General features: G+C 50.6%; 1 protein-coding gene across 1 annotated transcript in view; it reads right to left on the minus strand.

Moving 5' to 3' along the window:
* LOC131278909 (anthrax toxin receptor-like) overlaps positions 1-16,421 on the minus strand; it is a 68,642-nt gene that overhangs the window by 36,799 nt on the left and 15,422 nt on the right. Inside the window, exons 2-10 of the mRNA XM_058299549.1 lie at positions 13,362-13,433; positions 12,612-12,683; positions 10,643-10,727; positions 10,505-10,538; positions 9,412-9,491; positions 9,266-9,334; positions 8,847-8,924; positions 8,668-8,728; positions 297-395 (exon numbers count right to left, since the gene is read on the minus strand). Coding sequence (XP_058155532.1) covers positions 297-395; positions 8,668-8,728; positions 8,847-8,924; positions 9,266-9,334; positions 9,412-9,491; positions 10,505-10,538; positions 10,643-10,727; positions 12,612-12,683; positions 13,362-13,433 — 650 coding nt within the window. The remainder of the gene's footprint in view (positions 1-296; positions 396-8,667; positions 8,729-8,846; positions 8,925-9,265; positions 9,335-9,411; positions 9,492-10,504; positions 10,539-10,642; positions 10,728-12,611; positions 12,684-13,361; positions 13,434-16,421) is intronic.

A 16,421-nucleotide genomic window follows, 5' to 3' on the forward strand; every position in this document is an offset into this window, starting at 1 on the left:
GCAGGGCCCAGGCTGGCTGCCCATGCCCCCAGAGCCACCTGTGGCCTCCATCTTGGCCCTGGGGAGGGCTCCCTGCGAGGCAGAGCTCAGCCCTGCTCCAGGTGCCTGGGGTCTGTTTCCGGTCAGGGTGGGAGGGGGCCAGGCCCCTCGCCCATCTGACCCTGTGTGGCATGCTGCCTCTGACCCTACTACGTCTACTGAAAGAGGCCAGCAAGGACAGGCAAGGCTAGGCATCTCAGAAGCAACACGTGCTGTGGGGTCACTCAGGACTCAGAGGCATCTGGGCAGGTACTTACCTTTGAACTTGGTTCTGCTGAACTTGAATCTGCAAATAATGTCCTTCTTATTCAGGGCATTCGCAAAGCCTCTTCCATGCACCTTGATATCAGGGCTTTCTGCAAGGACAACGTGGAACAGGCTTGTGAGGACACACTCAGGGCTGTGTTCGCTTGGCTCTTCCTTTCAGGGCAGGCTGCCCCAGAATGAACACCCAAGGTGACTCAGGCAAGGAAGCAGCTGTGGGGACACCACCTCTGGGGGACACCACCTCCAAGCAGCCTCTTCTCACCACTGATTCTTAGAAACCCTGACTGTGCCCTGCCAGGCCTCTCCTTAGGGTGAGCTCCACCACTGAAATCCCAAGGGGCTCCCTAAAGCCATGGGATGCTGGCAGTGGGCAGAGTCACCCCTTGCTTTACAGGTGAGAGCAGAGTTTGGCCCAGGTGTGGAGGGCCTCCCACACTCGCAGACCCGGCACCAAAAGTCACAGTCGAGCAGGTCCCCACTGGCCACGCTCAGCAGGGGCCCATGGCCGTGGCCGGGGAGAGGGCTCCTGCCCAGTTCCCAGGTGGGCGTGGGGCTCAGGATTCCACATCAGGGAGGAGGCAGCTGCCGGCCGATGAGCAGGCGCCCCTGCCACACTGGGAGGCCCTTCTCCTCCTGCACTGAGCTGGGGCATGCTGGACGTCAGGCTTGGCCATGTCTTTCCTTCACACCTGAGCCGCACTTGTCGGGCTCCCCGTCCTCTGATGCTGTGACTTGCAGGTTTCAAATGGCCGCTCAGTTTTGCGCAGCAGGGATGATGGCTAATTTTTCCTGTGTGACGTCCATCTCATGTGTTCCTGTGCTCCACCGGCTGGTGCTGTGTCGAGGGGGCTCTAAATATGCTTTTCCTTTCTTCTTGTTCGTAAACATTTTTTTTTGAGAGGGGAAAAATGTACTTGCACACAGATACCCACAAGTACCCTCACAGAGCCACTCACAAATGAGCAACTTCCTGCACACTTCAAACACACTCACACACCACACATTCACACACACACAAACACATGCACACACATATAGACACCCAAATATAAACAAAGGCACATACACATGCATATGTGCACACACCACACATCCAAACACACATATTCATGCTCACACGTACATATGCATACATTGCAAATACACACACACTGCATGTACATAGACAGATACATACACAAACATGATTCTCACACACGCCCATGAACACACAAACACACATGGATATGCGTGCATGCACATACACAACCCAAATGCACACATACACATGCATGTACACACATGATGATATCCACATGCACCAACATATGAAGTCTGAAACATATACACACAAACATGCACGCATACACACATACAGGTTCATGCTCCTCTTATACTCGTATCTGTGCACAAAAGCATGCCTGCCCACACACACAATTGTTCTGGTCCACTAGGCTGCCGAAAGCAATATCCCAGAAATGGGTTGGCTTTTACAGTGGGGATTTATTAGCATACAAGTTCACGGTTCTGAGCCTTGGAAAGGTCCAAATCAAGGCACCATCAAGATGGTACCTTCCTCCTGAAGACCGGCTGCCAGTGACCCTAGCCTCCTCTGTCACACTGCAAGGTCCTTGGTGGCATCTGCTGGTCTCCTCTTCCAGGCTGTGTTGCTTCCAGCTTCTTCCTTCCATAGCTTTCTCTCTTTGTGTGGATTTCATTGTCTTATAAGGGACTCCAATAAGAGGATTAAGACCCACCCTGAGCCAGGCCTTAACTGAAGGAACCTCATCAAAAGGCCCTACTTGATATAGGTCCACACCCACAGGAATGGATCAGCTTTAAGAACATACTTTTCTGGGGTCTACACAGGTTCAGACCATCACACTCCACCCCGTGAACTCCAAAAAGACATGTCCTTGCCATATTGAAATACATTCATTCCATCACAACATCCCAGAAGCCTTAATTCATTTCAGTAACAATATTAAGTAAACTTCTCATCAAAATCAGTTACAGCTGTCATCTGTCCTGGGGCACAATTTCTCTGGCTGTGGACCTGGGGACTCAGAGAACAAGTTACCTGCTTTCAAGAGACACAGAAGGGATAGTCATAGGGCCAACATTCCCACTGCCATAGGGAGAAATTGGAAGGAAAACAGGGGTCACGGGTCCCAAACAATTCCAAAACCCTTCAGGGCAGACCCATGAGATTTCCAGGTCTGAGAGTCGTTATGGAACAACGGTGTGACCTCAGGCCCTAGTACATCAGAAGCCCCACCCTTTCCAGGTGTTTGACAGGATCCCTGCCCACCCCAAACACTGGGGTGAAGGCTCCAGCATCATCAAATGTTGAGGTGACAGCCAGCTCTCAGCCCCACCTTGTCAAGCATCTGGGTGGCAAACAACCTCTCCATCATCCCCAAGGCATCTGAGAAATCTGGGGTGGTGGCACTCTTCCAACAACAAGGCAAAAGGTTGCTGCCTCCAAGCTCCTGGGTGTACTCACAACTTCACATAGCAGGGCTGACCTCCAAGCTCCTGGGCATACTCACACCTTCCACATGGCAGGGCTGACCTCCAGGCTCCCAGGCGCACTCACTCCTTCCATATAGCAGGGCTGACCTACAAGTTCCCAGGTATACTCACACCTTCCACATAGCAGGGCTGACCTCCAAGCTCCTGGGCATACTCACACCTTCCACATGGCAGGGCTGACCTCCAGGCTCCCGGGTGTACTCGCACCTTTCACATGGCAGGGCTGAACTCCAAGCTCGCGTTGTACTCACACCTTCCACATGGCAGGGCTGACCTCCAAGCTCCCAGGTGTACTCACACCTTCCACATGGCAGGGCTGACCTCCAGGCTCCTGGGCATGCTCACACCTTCCATATAGTAGGGCTGACCTTCAAGCTCCCAGGTGTACTCACACCTTCCACATGGCAGGGCTGACCTCCAAGCTCCCAGGTGTTCTCACACCTTCCACATGGCAGGGCTGACCTCCAAGCTCCCGGGCATTCTCACACCTCCACATGGCATGGCTGACCTTCAGGCTCCTGGGTGTACTCGCACCTTCCACATGGCAGGGCTGATCTCCAAGCTCTCGGTGTACTCACACCTTCCACATGGCAGGGCTGAGCTCCAAGCTCCTGTGTGTACTCTCACCTCCACATGGCAGGGCTGACCTCCAAGCTCCCGGGCATTCTCACACCTCCACATGGCAGGGATGACCTCCAGGCTCCTGGGTGTACTCACACCTTCTACATGGCCTGGCTGGTCTGCTCTCTTGGCTGAATACTGTCTACAGTCCAGACCTCAGCTGCCATGGTTGTGCCTTTGAAGTCATTTTTCCATCAATCTACCCCATTTCTGTTCCTTATAGACCAAACCGGTAATGGCTCCATTCGTACAGATTTTGCAAAAAACTTGTTGGTTTCACAGGTAGAACACGGGTCCAGGCCATAAGACAAAAGATCTTCTGGAGATCCTCCCTGGATGTTTGCATTCCCAGTCCTGATGCACACTGATGACCAGCTCCCTGTTCAGAGATGTTTTCACATGGGGCACTATTCTCTGGAGACTCGCTTTCCAGAAGCTCAGAATTTACCAAGTCATCAATATCTGCTCTCTTTGTGCCCATCAGTTCAGTCCTCACTTATCCCTTTCCTCTCACATTTTACTATGAGCTTCAAGGAGAAGCCAGGCTGCATTTTCTACATTTAGTCTCAAATCTCCTCAGCTACATTTCCAAGCTTGCCATTTCCAAATTCTGTCATCTTCCATATGATATCAGGACTCAACTTTGCCAAATTCTCTGCCACTTTAAAACAAGAATCGCTTTCTTCCAGTTTGCAACGACACACTCATCATCTCTGAGTAAGGCCTCATCGGAAGTTCCTTTAGCATCTGTGTTTCTACCAACAATTTCTTCAAAGTACTCTGGGCCTTTCCTATCAAGCACCACCCAATTCTTCCCACCTCTACTTTTTTATCCCATTTAACAGCTTTTTTTTTTTTTTGTATTTTTTAACGTTATTGAATTATATCACTCATGCATAAACATAGATAAAGAATTAGTGTAAGAAACATAAACCTCATACAGGGCTCTCATACCTCATCCTATCACCAATACCTTACATTGTTGTGGAGCATTTTTTACTCATGATTAAAGAGCATCCTTAAAATACTACTAATAACCAAAGAATCTTATATTTGGTTTATTTTTCCCTAACCCACCGTATTATTATTATTTTTTATGTTTATATCATTTATACATGAACACACATAAATAATATGTGTATAGAAAAGTTGTGAACTTACAAAGCAAACATGCATAACATCATACAGGGGTCTCATATATCAACTCACCACCAACATTTTGCATTGTTGTGAGACATCTGTTACAAATTATGAAAAAATATCTTCAAAATCTTACTCCTAACCATAGTCCTTATCTTTTATTTGGTATATTTTCCCCCCAAACCACCCTGCTATTATGTTTTTAATGTATTTTTATGATAGAAGTTACAAACTTACAAAACAATCATGTACATGTACAGAATGCTTATACAACATCCCTCTGTCAACACATCACACCATGGTGGAACATTTGTTACAGATTATGAGATAATATCATTGATCATTACTAGGTCCATAGCATATATTTGGCACACTTTTTCCATACTCAAACAGTATCAACACAGTACATCTTTAATATAGATGCATGAATATTACATCACTGCTGTTAACTACAGCACATAGGTCACTCCAATTGTTTTCCCGTGCTTCATCACATTCCCACCAACCTGCAGTAGTGATGTACTTCTGCTCTAGCTCACAAAGAACTCTTGCATCTGTACCATCAACCACAATTCCCACCCACCTCTGGTTTTACTGTGTGATTTAGTCCCTAGGTAATTCTCTAGCTTTTGGTCAATTGGCATTTACATTCCTAGACTACCCTTTTCAGCCACATTCCCATTTATAAACCCACTGTTACTAACTGTAATGTGGTACCTTCAACTCTATACAGTTCCACACTTTTACAGTAAGGTTAATTAAAACTTTTACATACATTAAACATCAGTGGTATACCTCAGTCCTCCTCTTATCTCCTTTAAGACTCCACCACCTACCACCAGGTCTTAAAAATATTTTCCTACATTTTCTTCTAGAAACTTTATGGCTCCTGCTTTTACATTTAGATTTTTGATCCATTTTGAGTTAATTTTTGTAGAAAGTGTGAGATATAGGGGAGTCCTCTTTCCTTCTTTTGACTATGAATATCTAGTTCTCTCAGCACCATTTGTTGAATGGACTGTTCTGCTCAAGTTGGAGGTGTTTGACAGGCTTGTCAAAAATCACTAAACCATAGATGTGAGGGTCTTATTTTTGAACCATCAGTCTGGATCCATCGGTCTATGTGTCTGTCTTTATGCCAGGACCATGCTATTTTACCACTGTAGCTAGGTAATATGAATTAAAGACTGGAAGTGAGAGTCCACCAACTTCACTTTTCCTCTTAAGATGTTTCTGGTTATTAAAGACCCCTTACCCTTCCAAATAAATTTGATAAGTGTGTTTTCCATTTATTTTTTAAATGCTGGTAGAATTTTTATCAGGTTTGCATTGAATCTGTTTATCAGTTTGAGTAGAATTGATATCTTTAATGATATTTAGTTTTCCAATCTGTGAGCATGGAATGTTCTTCCAATTATTTAGGTCTTTTTTTTTTTCTTTTAACAATGAGTTGCAGGTTTCTGAATAAAAATGCTTTACATTGTTGGTTAAGTTTATTTCTAAATATTTGGGTTTTATCTTTTGTATTTTATTTTCACTATTCTTTTTACACTTTTACTTACTTTTACTGATATGTTCTTCATTTGTAGAATCTCTCTTAAGCCTCTCTCTCCTGCCTTTTCAGGCTCCTGCACTCCCTTTAGTATTTCCTGCAAAGCTGATTTCTTGGTTACAAACTCTCTCAGTCTCTGTTTATCTGTGAATGTTCTAAACTTTCCCTCATTTCTGAAAGACAATCTTGCTGGATATAAGATTCTTGGCTGGAAACTTTTCCTCTTGCAGTATCTTAAATATATCATACCACTGTCTTACAGCGTCTGTGGTTTCTAATACAAAATTGGCACTTAGTCTTATTGGGTGTCCTTTACATGTTATGCATTGCTTTTCTCTTGCTATTCTCAGAATTCTCCCTTCAACTTTGGCATTTGACATTCTGATTAGTATGTGCCTCACAGTTGGTCTATTTGGATTTATTCAGTTGGGAGTACATTGTGCTCCTTGGACATGGATATCTATATTCTTCAATAGGGTTGGGAAATTTCCTACCAGTATTTCTTTAAATATTCCTTATGCCCCCTTTCCTTCTCTTCTCCTTCTGGGACACCCATGACATGAATGTTTGCACTTCTCTTGCTGTTATTTAGTTCCCCAAGACCATGTTCAATTTTTTCCATACTTTTCTTCATCTGTTCTTTTGTGTATTTGCTTTCAGAGTTCATTTCTTCAAGCTCACCAATCCTTCCTTCTGCATCTTCAAATCTGCTATTATATAATTCCAGTGTATTTTTAATTTCATTTATTGCACCTTTCATTCCCATAAGATCTGCTATTGTTCTATGTATGCTTTCAAATTCTTCTTTGTGCTCATCCAATGTCTTTTTAATTTCCTTAATCCCCTTAGCCATCTCATTGAATTTATTGAGGTTTGTTTGAACATCTATGATTAGATGTCTTAACTCCTTTATGTAATGTGGAGGCTTGTCTTGTTCCTTTAACTGGGCCATATCTTCCTGTTTCTTGGTGTGGATTGTAATTTTTTGTTGCTGCTTGGCATGTGGCTACTAAATGTATTTATTCTGGGTGCAGTTTCTCTCTTTAGGGCTCTTGCCTTTTCTCCCTTGCTCGTTATTTAGTACAAGCCAAGGATGTCATTGGTGCTGTAAGCTGTGGAGGTTCAAGCTACCCTCATTGCCCCAGGGACTGATGATGCTTCTCCCAGTTTTCTCCTTTGCCAGGGGTAGGGACACAGCTGCAGCCTTGTATAATAATCCAAGTCATACAGGCCTAGACTGCAGTTGCCCAGAGAGACTAATGAAGCTCACGCCCCTTTCTTCCCTGCCTGGGGAGGAGATGAAGCTGCAGGTGTGGGCAGAAATCTATGCCATGCAGGCCCAAAATGATGACAGATGATCTGGTAGACTTCTGACTATTTGGTCCGTGCCAAACAAATGAACCCATAGTTACCCGGAGAGGCTGGTGTAGGGCCTGCCAGCTTCCTCTCTGCTAGAGGTGGGGCTGAAGCATAGGCTAGGACTGCAGGATGATCTTGGTGAAAGAAGCTGGTCCCTACCTTCACTGTAATTTTCAGTCAACCTGGCTTACCCTCATCCAGGGGGATGGAGTCAAAATGGTGGCTACTGGCCTCTTTCAAACTTGGACTGGCTCAAACTTTAGCAGTTCTTAGGATTATATTTGAACCCGCTGAATTTTCTAATTAGTAGTTGAATTTGGTGCCCAAACATGTCTTCCTGGTTTTTGGAAGTGGAACTTCCATTTCTAGACACAGAATAGCTCCTGACGTTGCAGGATATTTGTCTGGTCTCCTGGAAGCCCCAAACAGGTGTTTTAGACAGCTCTGGGGGATTACTAACTGCCCTGTAGCACAAGCTGACTCCAGGAGCTCCTTATTCTGTTGCCATTTTGCTGGTTGTCCCATCTAACAGCTTTTTAAACATTTTTGGTATTTGCAATAGCAGCTACCCACTTTCTTATTACCAAAATCTGTTCCAGTTTGCTAGGCTGCCAAAAGCAACATACCAGAAATGGGTTGGCTTTTAGAGTGGGGATTTATTTGCTTTCAGATTACAGTTCTGAGGTCTTCTTCCTGAAGACCACCTGCTGATGGTCCTGGACTCCAATGTATGTTGCATGGCACATGGTGCATCTGCTGGGTGTCCTTATTTCCAGCATCTTGCTTCTGTTGCTGTCTCTCTCTTCTTCTGAATTTCATTCACTTTAAACAACTCCAGTAATAGGACAGAGAACAACCCTGGGCTATGCCTTAAATGAAGTAACCTTATCAAAAGGGAAAGACCCTACGTACATTAGGTTCACACCCACAAGAATGGAATAGCTTTAAGAACATGCCTTTCTGGGGTCTATACAGCCTCAACCACAACAACAACACATGTACATACACACACACACAAACACATGCCAACACCCACATGCACATATATACACTCATGAAAGGCACACACACACAATTCACACACATACACACATGCATATCCACATACACACATGGATGTACATGCACATGCACACACATACCTCTGTCTACACTAGTGACACCTCAGCCCTTACCTCCCATGCAGACATTGGTAGGTTCCAGATATTTAATTTCGATGCAGCTCTTCTCAATTACCTAGAATCCACAGTGGGCAGAAGGGCAGGGTGTTAGCTGTGGGGAGATTCTCGACAAGCCCCTCCTCACTTTCAGCTTCTCACACCCATCGGGCTTCTCACGTCCAGTTTCCACTCACCTGGGAACTGATGCTTGACAGGGAGTTCAGATCAGGGACCCCAAACACATGGTCCTTGGAATGTGCAATTCCTTCCAGCTATGAGGGAGAGGAGGTGGTTGGGACGCACAGCCAGGGCATGGAAGGGGCAGCTGGTTCCACAAATGGGACAGTGCCTGGCCAACACGTCAGGGTCTGGGCAGTGTTTCCCTGGAACTAGATCCTTCATCTGCAGCAGAACTCATGGGGGACGGCCTCCACCCTCAGCTGGGGTGCAACTGAGCCTGCCAACTCCATCCTTTAAAGTGGACGGGGTAGACCCAAGTAATTGGGGGGGGAGGGTTAGGATGGCATCCCTGGGCTACCTGGGGAAAGCAGCCTCTGACACCTGCCCCCAATCAGGCTCAAGGGCGGCCCCTGCATTACCTGTTCTCACTTACCTGTTTTTGCTCAAAGTCGTTCGCACCAATGGTGAAAACGATAGCTCCCATCTTCCGAGCCTTTCGAGCCTAAGAGAAAGAAGGTGTTGAGTAGAATTCCCCAGAATCAGTGCAGCATAATGGCTGTAATGATGGATTGGACTCACTTCCTCCGCAGCCAGCCAGTCTGCCCCTTGAGGTATGTTTGCAGCCATCAGAGCATAGACCACTCTGGTGACCTTCCTACCTGGAGGACAAGCAAAGAGGGGCCAGGTGGGAATGGCACTTGGGGTGCACCAGGGAGCCATGGCAGCAGAACTGCAGGGCTGCCCATGCTGGGACACGGCCCAGTGCCCCACACCAAGTCCTCGCAGGCAAGGCGTGGGCAGCTCACCGGGATGCATGTGCCAGCCACCCTACTCTGCAGGCTTTCAGCAGAGAAGGGCCTGAGCCAGGACCCACCTGGCAGACAGGAGACTGAGCCCAACTCAGGGCCCCTTCTGCCAGGCTGCCCCACCCTCCCCCACCAGATGGTACCACCTGTGCCAGGAAGGGAAACCCAGCTCGTGCACCTGACAGGTGCAAGACTCCAGAACAGCAGGGAGACCACAGGCTGACCTGCTGTAATGGGTGGGCTGCAGGTTTAGGGTAAGCAATCCCTGAGCCGGGCTGGCCTGGGGGTTCCTGCCAGTGTCCCAGGCCCCAGAGCCCCTGGCCAAGGCCCTTGAAGGGGGACCATGCACCCAGCCAAGGGCTCTGCAAACCACAGTGCAGCCCCCTGAGAAGCCTGGAGGGACGTCAGTCCTGGTCTGAGGACAGCACCCAATACCATCAGGGAGGGAGGCACAGGGTGGAAGGAAGAAGAGCCGAAAGCCACAGTGCAGCTCAGAGGGCTCAGCAGGCAACAAAGGGTGGCAGTCGAGAAGACGTTCTGTAAATCAAACCTTATGTCTGCGTGGGGCCCTCGTCTGCTTCCTTATCTTTTCCCAACTGCAGATCAGAGAGGTAAGTGGCCTCACCTGGATGCACCTGCAGCCTCTCAAATCCAAAGGTGCAGGCAGATACCTTAGTTCTCGTAAAGGCGAGGTGGGTATTATCTTAGCCTCCTCGTACAGAGGAATCTGTAACTGGGAGACCGTAAGGAACTTCCTCCAGCTCAGAGCTAGAACGTAGGGGAGGGATCGGGACCCAAACGCACTGATGCCCAAACCCGGCTTTGCCCTGGGCCCCTGAGAACACAGAGGGCAGGAGGGGGCTTACCTTGAGAGCTGGATTTTCTCATCATCATATTTGCCTGCAACAAAAGAAGGAAATGTTGGACAAGGGGGTTAGATGAGCAAGGAGCCCTCTAAGAACGTGATACAGAGGCATGAACTCCCCAGGCTCCAGCAGCTGTACCTTCTCTAGTCCTACATTCACGTAGGAAGATGGCACCAGATTACGCTCACGCATGAGTCTCCAAAGACCTTGTTGAAGATATTCTCTGAAACGCAACATGGAGAAGGCAGTGGAGGTGGGCGTGGCCCTCCCACCGTCACTCTGCGTGGACGTGCAAGGATGCTGGTGCATCTCACATGCAGACAGGGCTCCGCTGTCCCCATGGGCTCGGCCTGGCTTGCTGGGTGCATCCCTGACCCACAGCACCCAGCCCCCAGCCCCAGGGGCCCTGCCTCTGACCGTCCACTCCACAGCGGGGGCATCCCTGCACATGCAGCTGCGAGGCAGCACTCACGAGGGACCAGTGTTTCTGTGGAACTCCTGGGGGACCCCCCGCAGGTGGCCCATGGGAGGCTGAGTTTGGGAAAACTCGTCCTGCTTCTCCACTGCCCACCCCCTCCCCTGTTCAGCAGCCCCCTGTGGGGGGGGGCTCAGTGCCTCTAGATGCTTGTGTCAGTGCTAGAGGAAGCAGCAAATAGGCCTAAGGGGGTTCCTAGGCTTGCTGGGGGAGAAAGGCCGAAAGCTGGGAGGAGGGTGGGTTGTGGGCAGAGGGGGGGCAGTGTGGGTGGCCTCACAGGCCCGCCCAGCTCAGGAGGTGGGACTGGGGCCCCTCGAGGCTGGTGTGCAGGCTCCACCTCCCTGGGCAAGCCCTTCCTCCTGCAGGTGCCTCTTGCCCTAGGACCCCCCTCCCTGGTCTCACTCTCCTGACAGCCCAGCTGGGGCCACCCAGTCCCTGTGCTCTGGCCCCTGCCCCCACAGCAGATCCACCAGGACCCTGCACCTGCCACCCACGGCCACACGCTCTCCACACCCCCCAGGGGGTCGGGCTCCCTCTGCTCCCAAGTCCAGGGACCCTTCAGGCCCTACCCCACCCCTCTGCCCACCCCTCCTCAGCTCCGGCAGGGAGCACCTATGGGAGCACCAGTCCCAGGCCGCCCCAGCTCTGCTGCAGGCCACGTGCCCCCAGGGCTGCTGCTTGAGGACTCAGGGCTCCCTGCACGTGTCCTTCCTGCACGGCTCCCGCAGCCTCCTGCCTGGGGGGGCCTTCCTGCCCCAGGCCAGCTTCCCCTGGACACCACTGCCCCACCCAGTAGCTTTCCAAGACTTGCTTCCTCCCACCTCCAAACCCACATGACACCCACTCCCCCTCCATGCTCTCACCCCTGCCCAGAGCATCAGCCCTTGCAGCTCCTCCTGGAGCACCATGGGGAGGCCTGGCCCCCCCGGCACCCCCCTCAGGTGCTGCCTCCTGCCTCCCCTGCTGCCCTGGCTTCCCTCCAAGGTGCGGGCAGCCTGCTCTGCTCCAACCCCAGGCACCACCCCCAGGCTGACATGTACCCAAGGCTCCTTTGGCTCCCCACTCGGGATGGGACCCCAGCACTGGCGTCCCCAAGTGCCTGGACCCTGCGGCCACCAGGCACTTCACCAGCCCCACTTCCAGGCTTTGTGACCCCATTCAGGCCACCGCATGCCCCCACCTGTGCCTGTCCCATGCCTGCGGGACCCTGCCCTTGGGCTCCTCTTTTTGACCCACTCTGGCTTCCCCAGACCCTTTGCTCCAGCACCCTGACTGCCCCCATCGTCCCGCCTGGTTCGGACCCTGCCCCCCCAAATCTAGAGGGGGATGAGCAGGCACAGAGCTGGGCTCACAGCACAAGCAGGGCTGAGACAGAACATGCACGAGTCTCCACCAGCCCCCCTGGGTCCCTGGACTCTTCAGAGACTCTGATGAAGGGACGTGCTGCCAGCGGGTGCTCGGGACAAGGGAGACAGGGCAAGGGGTGAGGAGAGAACAATGGGGGAGGCAGTGCCAGGTGCCAGGCGTCCCCGAGGAACCCAGGTCCTGGGTGAGGGCCAGCCTGACACTGGGGCTTGCTCCTCACTGCCCTGTGGGGCCTCTGGGTCCACTGAGGACATCCGGGGGTCTTACTCGTCTGACGTGAGGTCCATGGACACGTAGGCCTGAGAGTCGAACGTGATGAAGGCGATCCGCATTTTCGGGCTGCGAGGAAGCACCCACTCGTGAGAGGCCACTCACAGCTGGAAGCCGCACGCCCAGGCAGCCAGGCCGGGTCCCCGCCCAGCCGTCCCCTCCCCACCGCGTCTCACGTCTGGGCCCACTCCCCACCAGGCAGTGCCGACAACTTGAGTGAAGGACTTGGAGGCTTCACGCAAGAGCGGGTGCCAGGATGGCATTCTGCCCACCCCTAGAGCCCAACACCCCAGAAGACGCATGTGCACACCTGCGCACAACTGTGCACACCTGCGCACACCTGCACACACCTGCAGTGACATCAAGACCTGCACTCGCATCTCTGAGGCGTCTCCCTTCTACTGTGATATTCTTGCAGCTCTGTCCCTCCTTCCCCTCCCCCATTTCCCCTCCCCCATCGCCCCTCCTCCAACAATTAGCCCTCTCTGGGGAGCTGGTCCCCACCTCCCTGTCCTGGCCATGGATGGATTTTACTGAGCTCCCTCCCCTTGGCACCACCCCTTGGCCACCATAGGGGGCGTCCACTGGCATCTCTCCATCTGTCCTCTGCTCTTGTTCAGAGCCCTGGGCTCAGGGCTCCCACCCAAGGGACATGCAGGCCCCTGGAGGCTCCAAGGAATGTGTGCTCTGCCTGGCCGGGGCCGAGCTCCCACAGCCCAAGGGGCCCGCAGCTCGGAGAAGCCATACTTCTTTAATTTATTGGAGATGTCAGCAACAAATCTGTTTATGCTCCTCCAGCTTTTCCCCACAAACGTCGACCTGAGGACAAGAGGGCATGGGTCAGGGGGACGAGGTGCCCTGTTGGGCAAGCAGAGTTTCTACCTGTCCCCCAATTCCAGCAGCCTCTCTAACAGGCGCCTCCCTCCCGGACACAGCCTTGGAGAGCAGCAGCCCTCAGGCCCCATGGCACATCTGGTGAGCAGGGCAGGGGCGCCCCCAGCCTGTTTGCCCAAGTCAGAGGAGCTTCCTGGACCAGGACCTTCCAGTGCTGAAGCCAAGTCAGCCCCAGGCAGATGGAGGTGTGGACACTGGAGGAGCCGAGAGGGCCAGGATGGGGGTGATGGATTGGCTGGCTGAGCCCATCAGGTGCTGACCAGCAGGGAAAGCCACAGGCCCTCCTGCCCACACTTTCAGGCTCTTTCTCCCTCTGAGTAAATGGAGAAGCTTCTCCAGGTTGTGTTCAGTGCCTGGAAGAAGAGAGGTGGTTGGAGGAGGCTGAGGCTCAGAGCCCCTTTTGGCCAGGTGAGAAGCTGCTCATATCTACGTATCTCCCCTGGGTTCAAGGTCATTGCACATCCACAGATCTGTTGTGTACAGCTTTGTGGAGCTGGGCATGACTCAGGTTATGGAAGGAAGTGGTAGGTGCCTGGGTTCCTTGCAGCCCTGCAGTCTGAGGGCCTGCAGAGGTAAGTCATGGGGGCAAGGCTGGCCCCAGGCCTCCTTATTCCCTGCTGGCTCTCTCCCTGGATCTGTGACCACTCAAGTCCCCCCTATTGCATGCATCAGAGGGACCAACCCACAGGGAGGCCCTTCCTTTCCCTTCCAGCAATTAATGTAACTTTGGGCAGTTTGGAGCTCTGTATCCCATAAAAAAAACATGTTCTGAAACTAAATCCATTACTCTGGGTATGAACCCTTGAGGATAAGGACTTTGATGAGGTTGCCTCAGTAGTATGTGGTCCAGAATGGGTCCTAATCCTGTTACTGAAGACCTTATAGGTAAGGTCACAGAGAAAAAGCCAGAAAGGGAGCAGCTGGAAGGTAAAAGTCAACAGAGCCTAGAAGAGAAGGGGGAGACCAGGAGAGGCTGCCATGTGCATTGCATCATGATGTAGGGGCTCAGGACGAAAGACCTAAACAGCCTGCCCTGGGAGGCCAGTCTTCGGGAAGAAAGCATCATCTTGGCTTGGACCTCTCTAACATCAAAACCATGAGCCAATAAATTTTTGTCTTTATTTTTCAATGTTACATTAAAAAATATGAGGTCCCCATATACTCCCCACCCCCTTACCCCACTCCTCCTACAACAACAACCTCCTCCAACATCATGGGACACTCACTGCACTCGATGAACACATCTCTGAGCACTGCTGCACCACATGGTCAATGGTCCACATTTAAGACCATACTCTCCCCCAGTCCACCCAGTGGGCCATGGGAGGACACACAATGTCCAGTAACTGTCCCTACAGTATCACCCAGGACAGTTCCAAGTCCTGAAAATGCCCCCACATCACATCTCTTCTTCCCACTCCCCACCCCCAGCAGCCACCATGGCCACTTTCTCCACCTCAATGCCACATTTACTTCCATCACTAATCACAATTCCAGAATAGAGCATCAGCAAGTCTCCTCTAATCCATACTCCACTCCTCCATCCTGTGGACCCTGGGATGGTTATGTCCACTCCACCTCTGTATCAAGAGGGGGCTTAGCTTCCACTTGGATGATGGATGCAGTTCTCCTGTTTGCAGTTGTAGGCACTCTTGGCTCCCTGGTGTGGTGGTTGACCTTCTTCACCTCCCTGTTAGCTGGCTTTGTGTTTAATCCAACCCACTGTATGGTATTTGCTTTAGCAATGAGGAAACTAAAACAAATCTCCATGTCCTGTTTACAGACATTGCTATACACGCAAGAGCAACCTTCTCCTCCCCTCCCTCTTTACTGCCTCCTCTAGGCTGTGTCTAAAACGGTCAGCAGAGCAGCGCTCCAGGGTGTATTCACCAAATACAATGAATGTGCCTTACTGATAAAAGAGGATGTTGATGTGGGAGGAGTGGGGGTGGGGGGTGGGGAGTGGGGAGTGGGGTATATGGGAACTTGCATTTTTTAACATAAGAGTTGTGTGATCTATTTATCTTTTTTAAAAAAAATTTTAAATAAGTAAAACTGCCAGCAGACAATGAGGAAACTAAGGACAGATGGTTCTAAAGATATCAGGACTATCATTTATGGGGTATTTATATCCCAGGCACTTTTTATGCATGACTTCCAATTCCAGGACAACCTGATGACCGGTGTTACTACCATTTCACAGATGGGATAACTGAGGGTCAGGCAGGTCAAGTCGTTGGCCACACTTTCTGGGGCTAGCATGGATAAGAACCTGTCTCCAATCACAAAGCACCTGCTCTGCCTTTTGCAGGAGGTGCAGGCACTCTGGGTCTTCTCTAGCATTGGACAACTTCTGGACTGCAAAGCTCTAGCTTCTGAAAAGGCACTCACAGTACAGACTTTACCCTTCTCAGCCCACAGGAAAAAGTACAAGGCCCCTCCTTTTCCTAGCTAATGCTAACACTTCTCTCTACTCTTCTCTTCTTGCCCTGACTGAAAAGGGCCTTCCAAAGAATTACAATTACAAGAATATTTATAGGAAGCAAGAGTCATCAACTCACACACACCATCTAGGAAAGTTCCCAGTTTGAGATGATTTTGAAGGAGGTTCTAGGCTACAGAAAGAAAGCAAAGGCTTATGGCCAGTAGAATGAGTCACGGGATACCCAAAGACTGGAGAAGGACACAGTGTGGAATAGCAAAAAGCTTCTGGCACAATGAGCCATGATAGTGTTTTTGTGCCCCCCTTTTAGATGAGAATGGACAAAGATGGTCAGACACTCGAGGAACACCTCAGCTCTTAAAATTTGTGACCAAAATATCAGTACCTACAGCAAAAACCAGAAAAATTCAGAAGAATCGGTGAGCAGGATAAAATGTAAAAATTCTGCAATTCATAGTCTCAGAGAATTA

The sequence above is a fragment of the Dasypus novemcinctus genome, chromosome 6 (genome assembly GCF_030445035.2).
Source record: "Dasypus novemcinctus isolate mDasNov1 chromosome 6, mDasNov1.1.hap2, whole genome shotgun sequence".
NCBI lineage: Eukaryota > Metazoa > Chordata > Mammalia > Cingulata > Dasypodidae > Dasypus > Dasypus novemcinctus.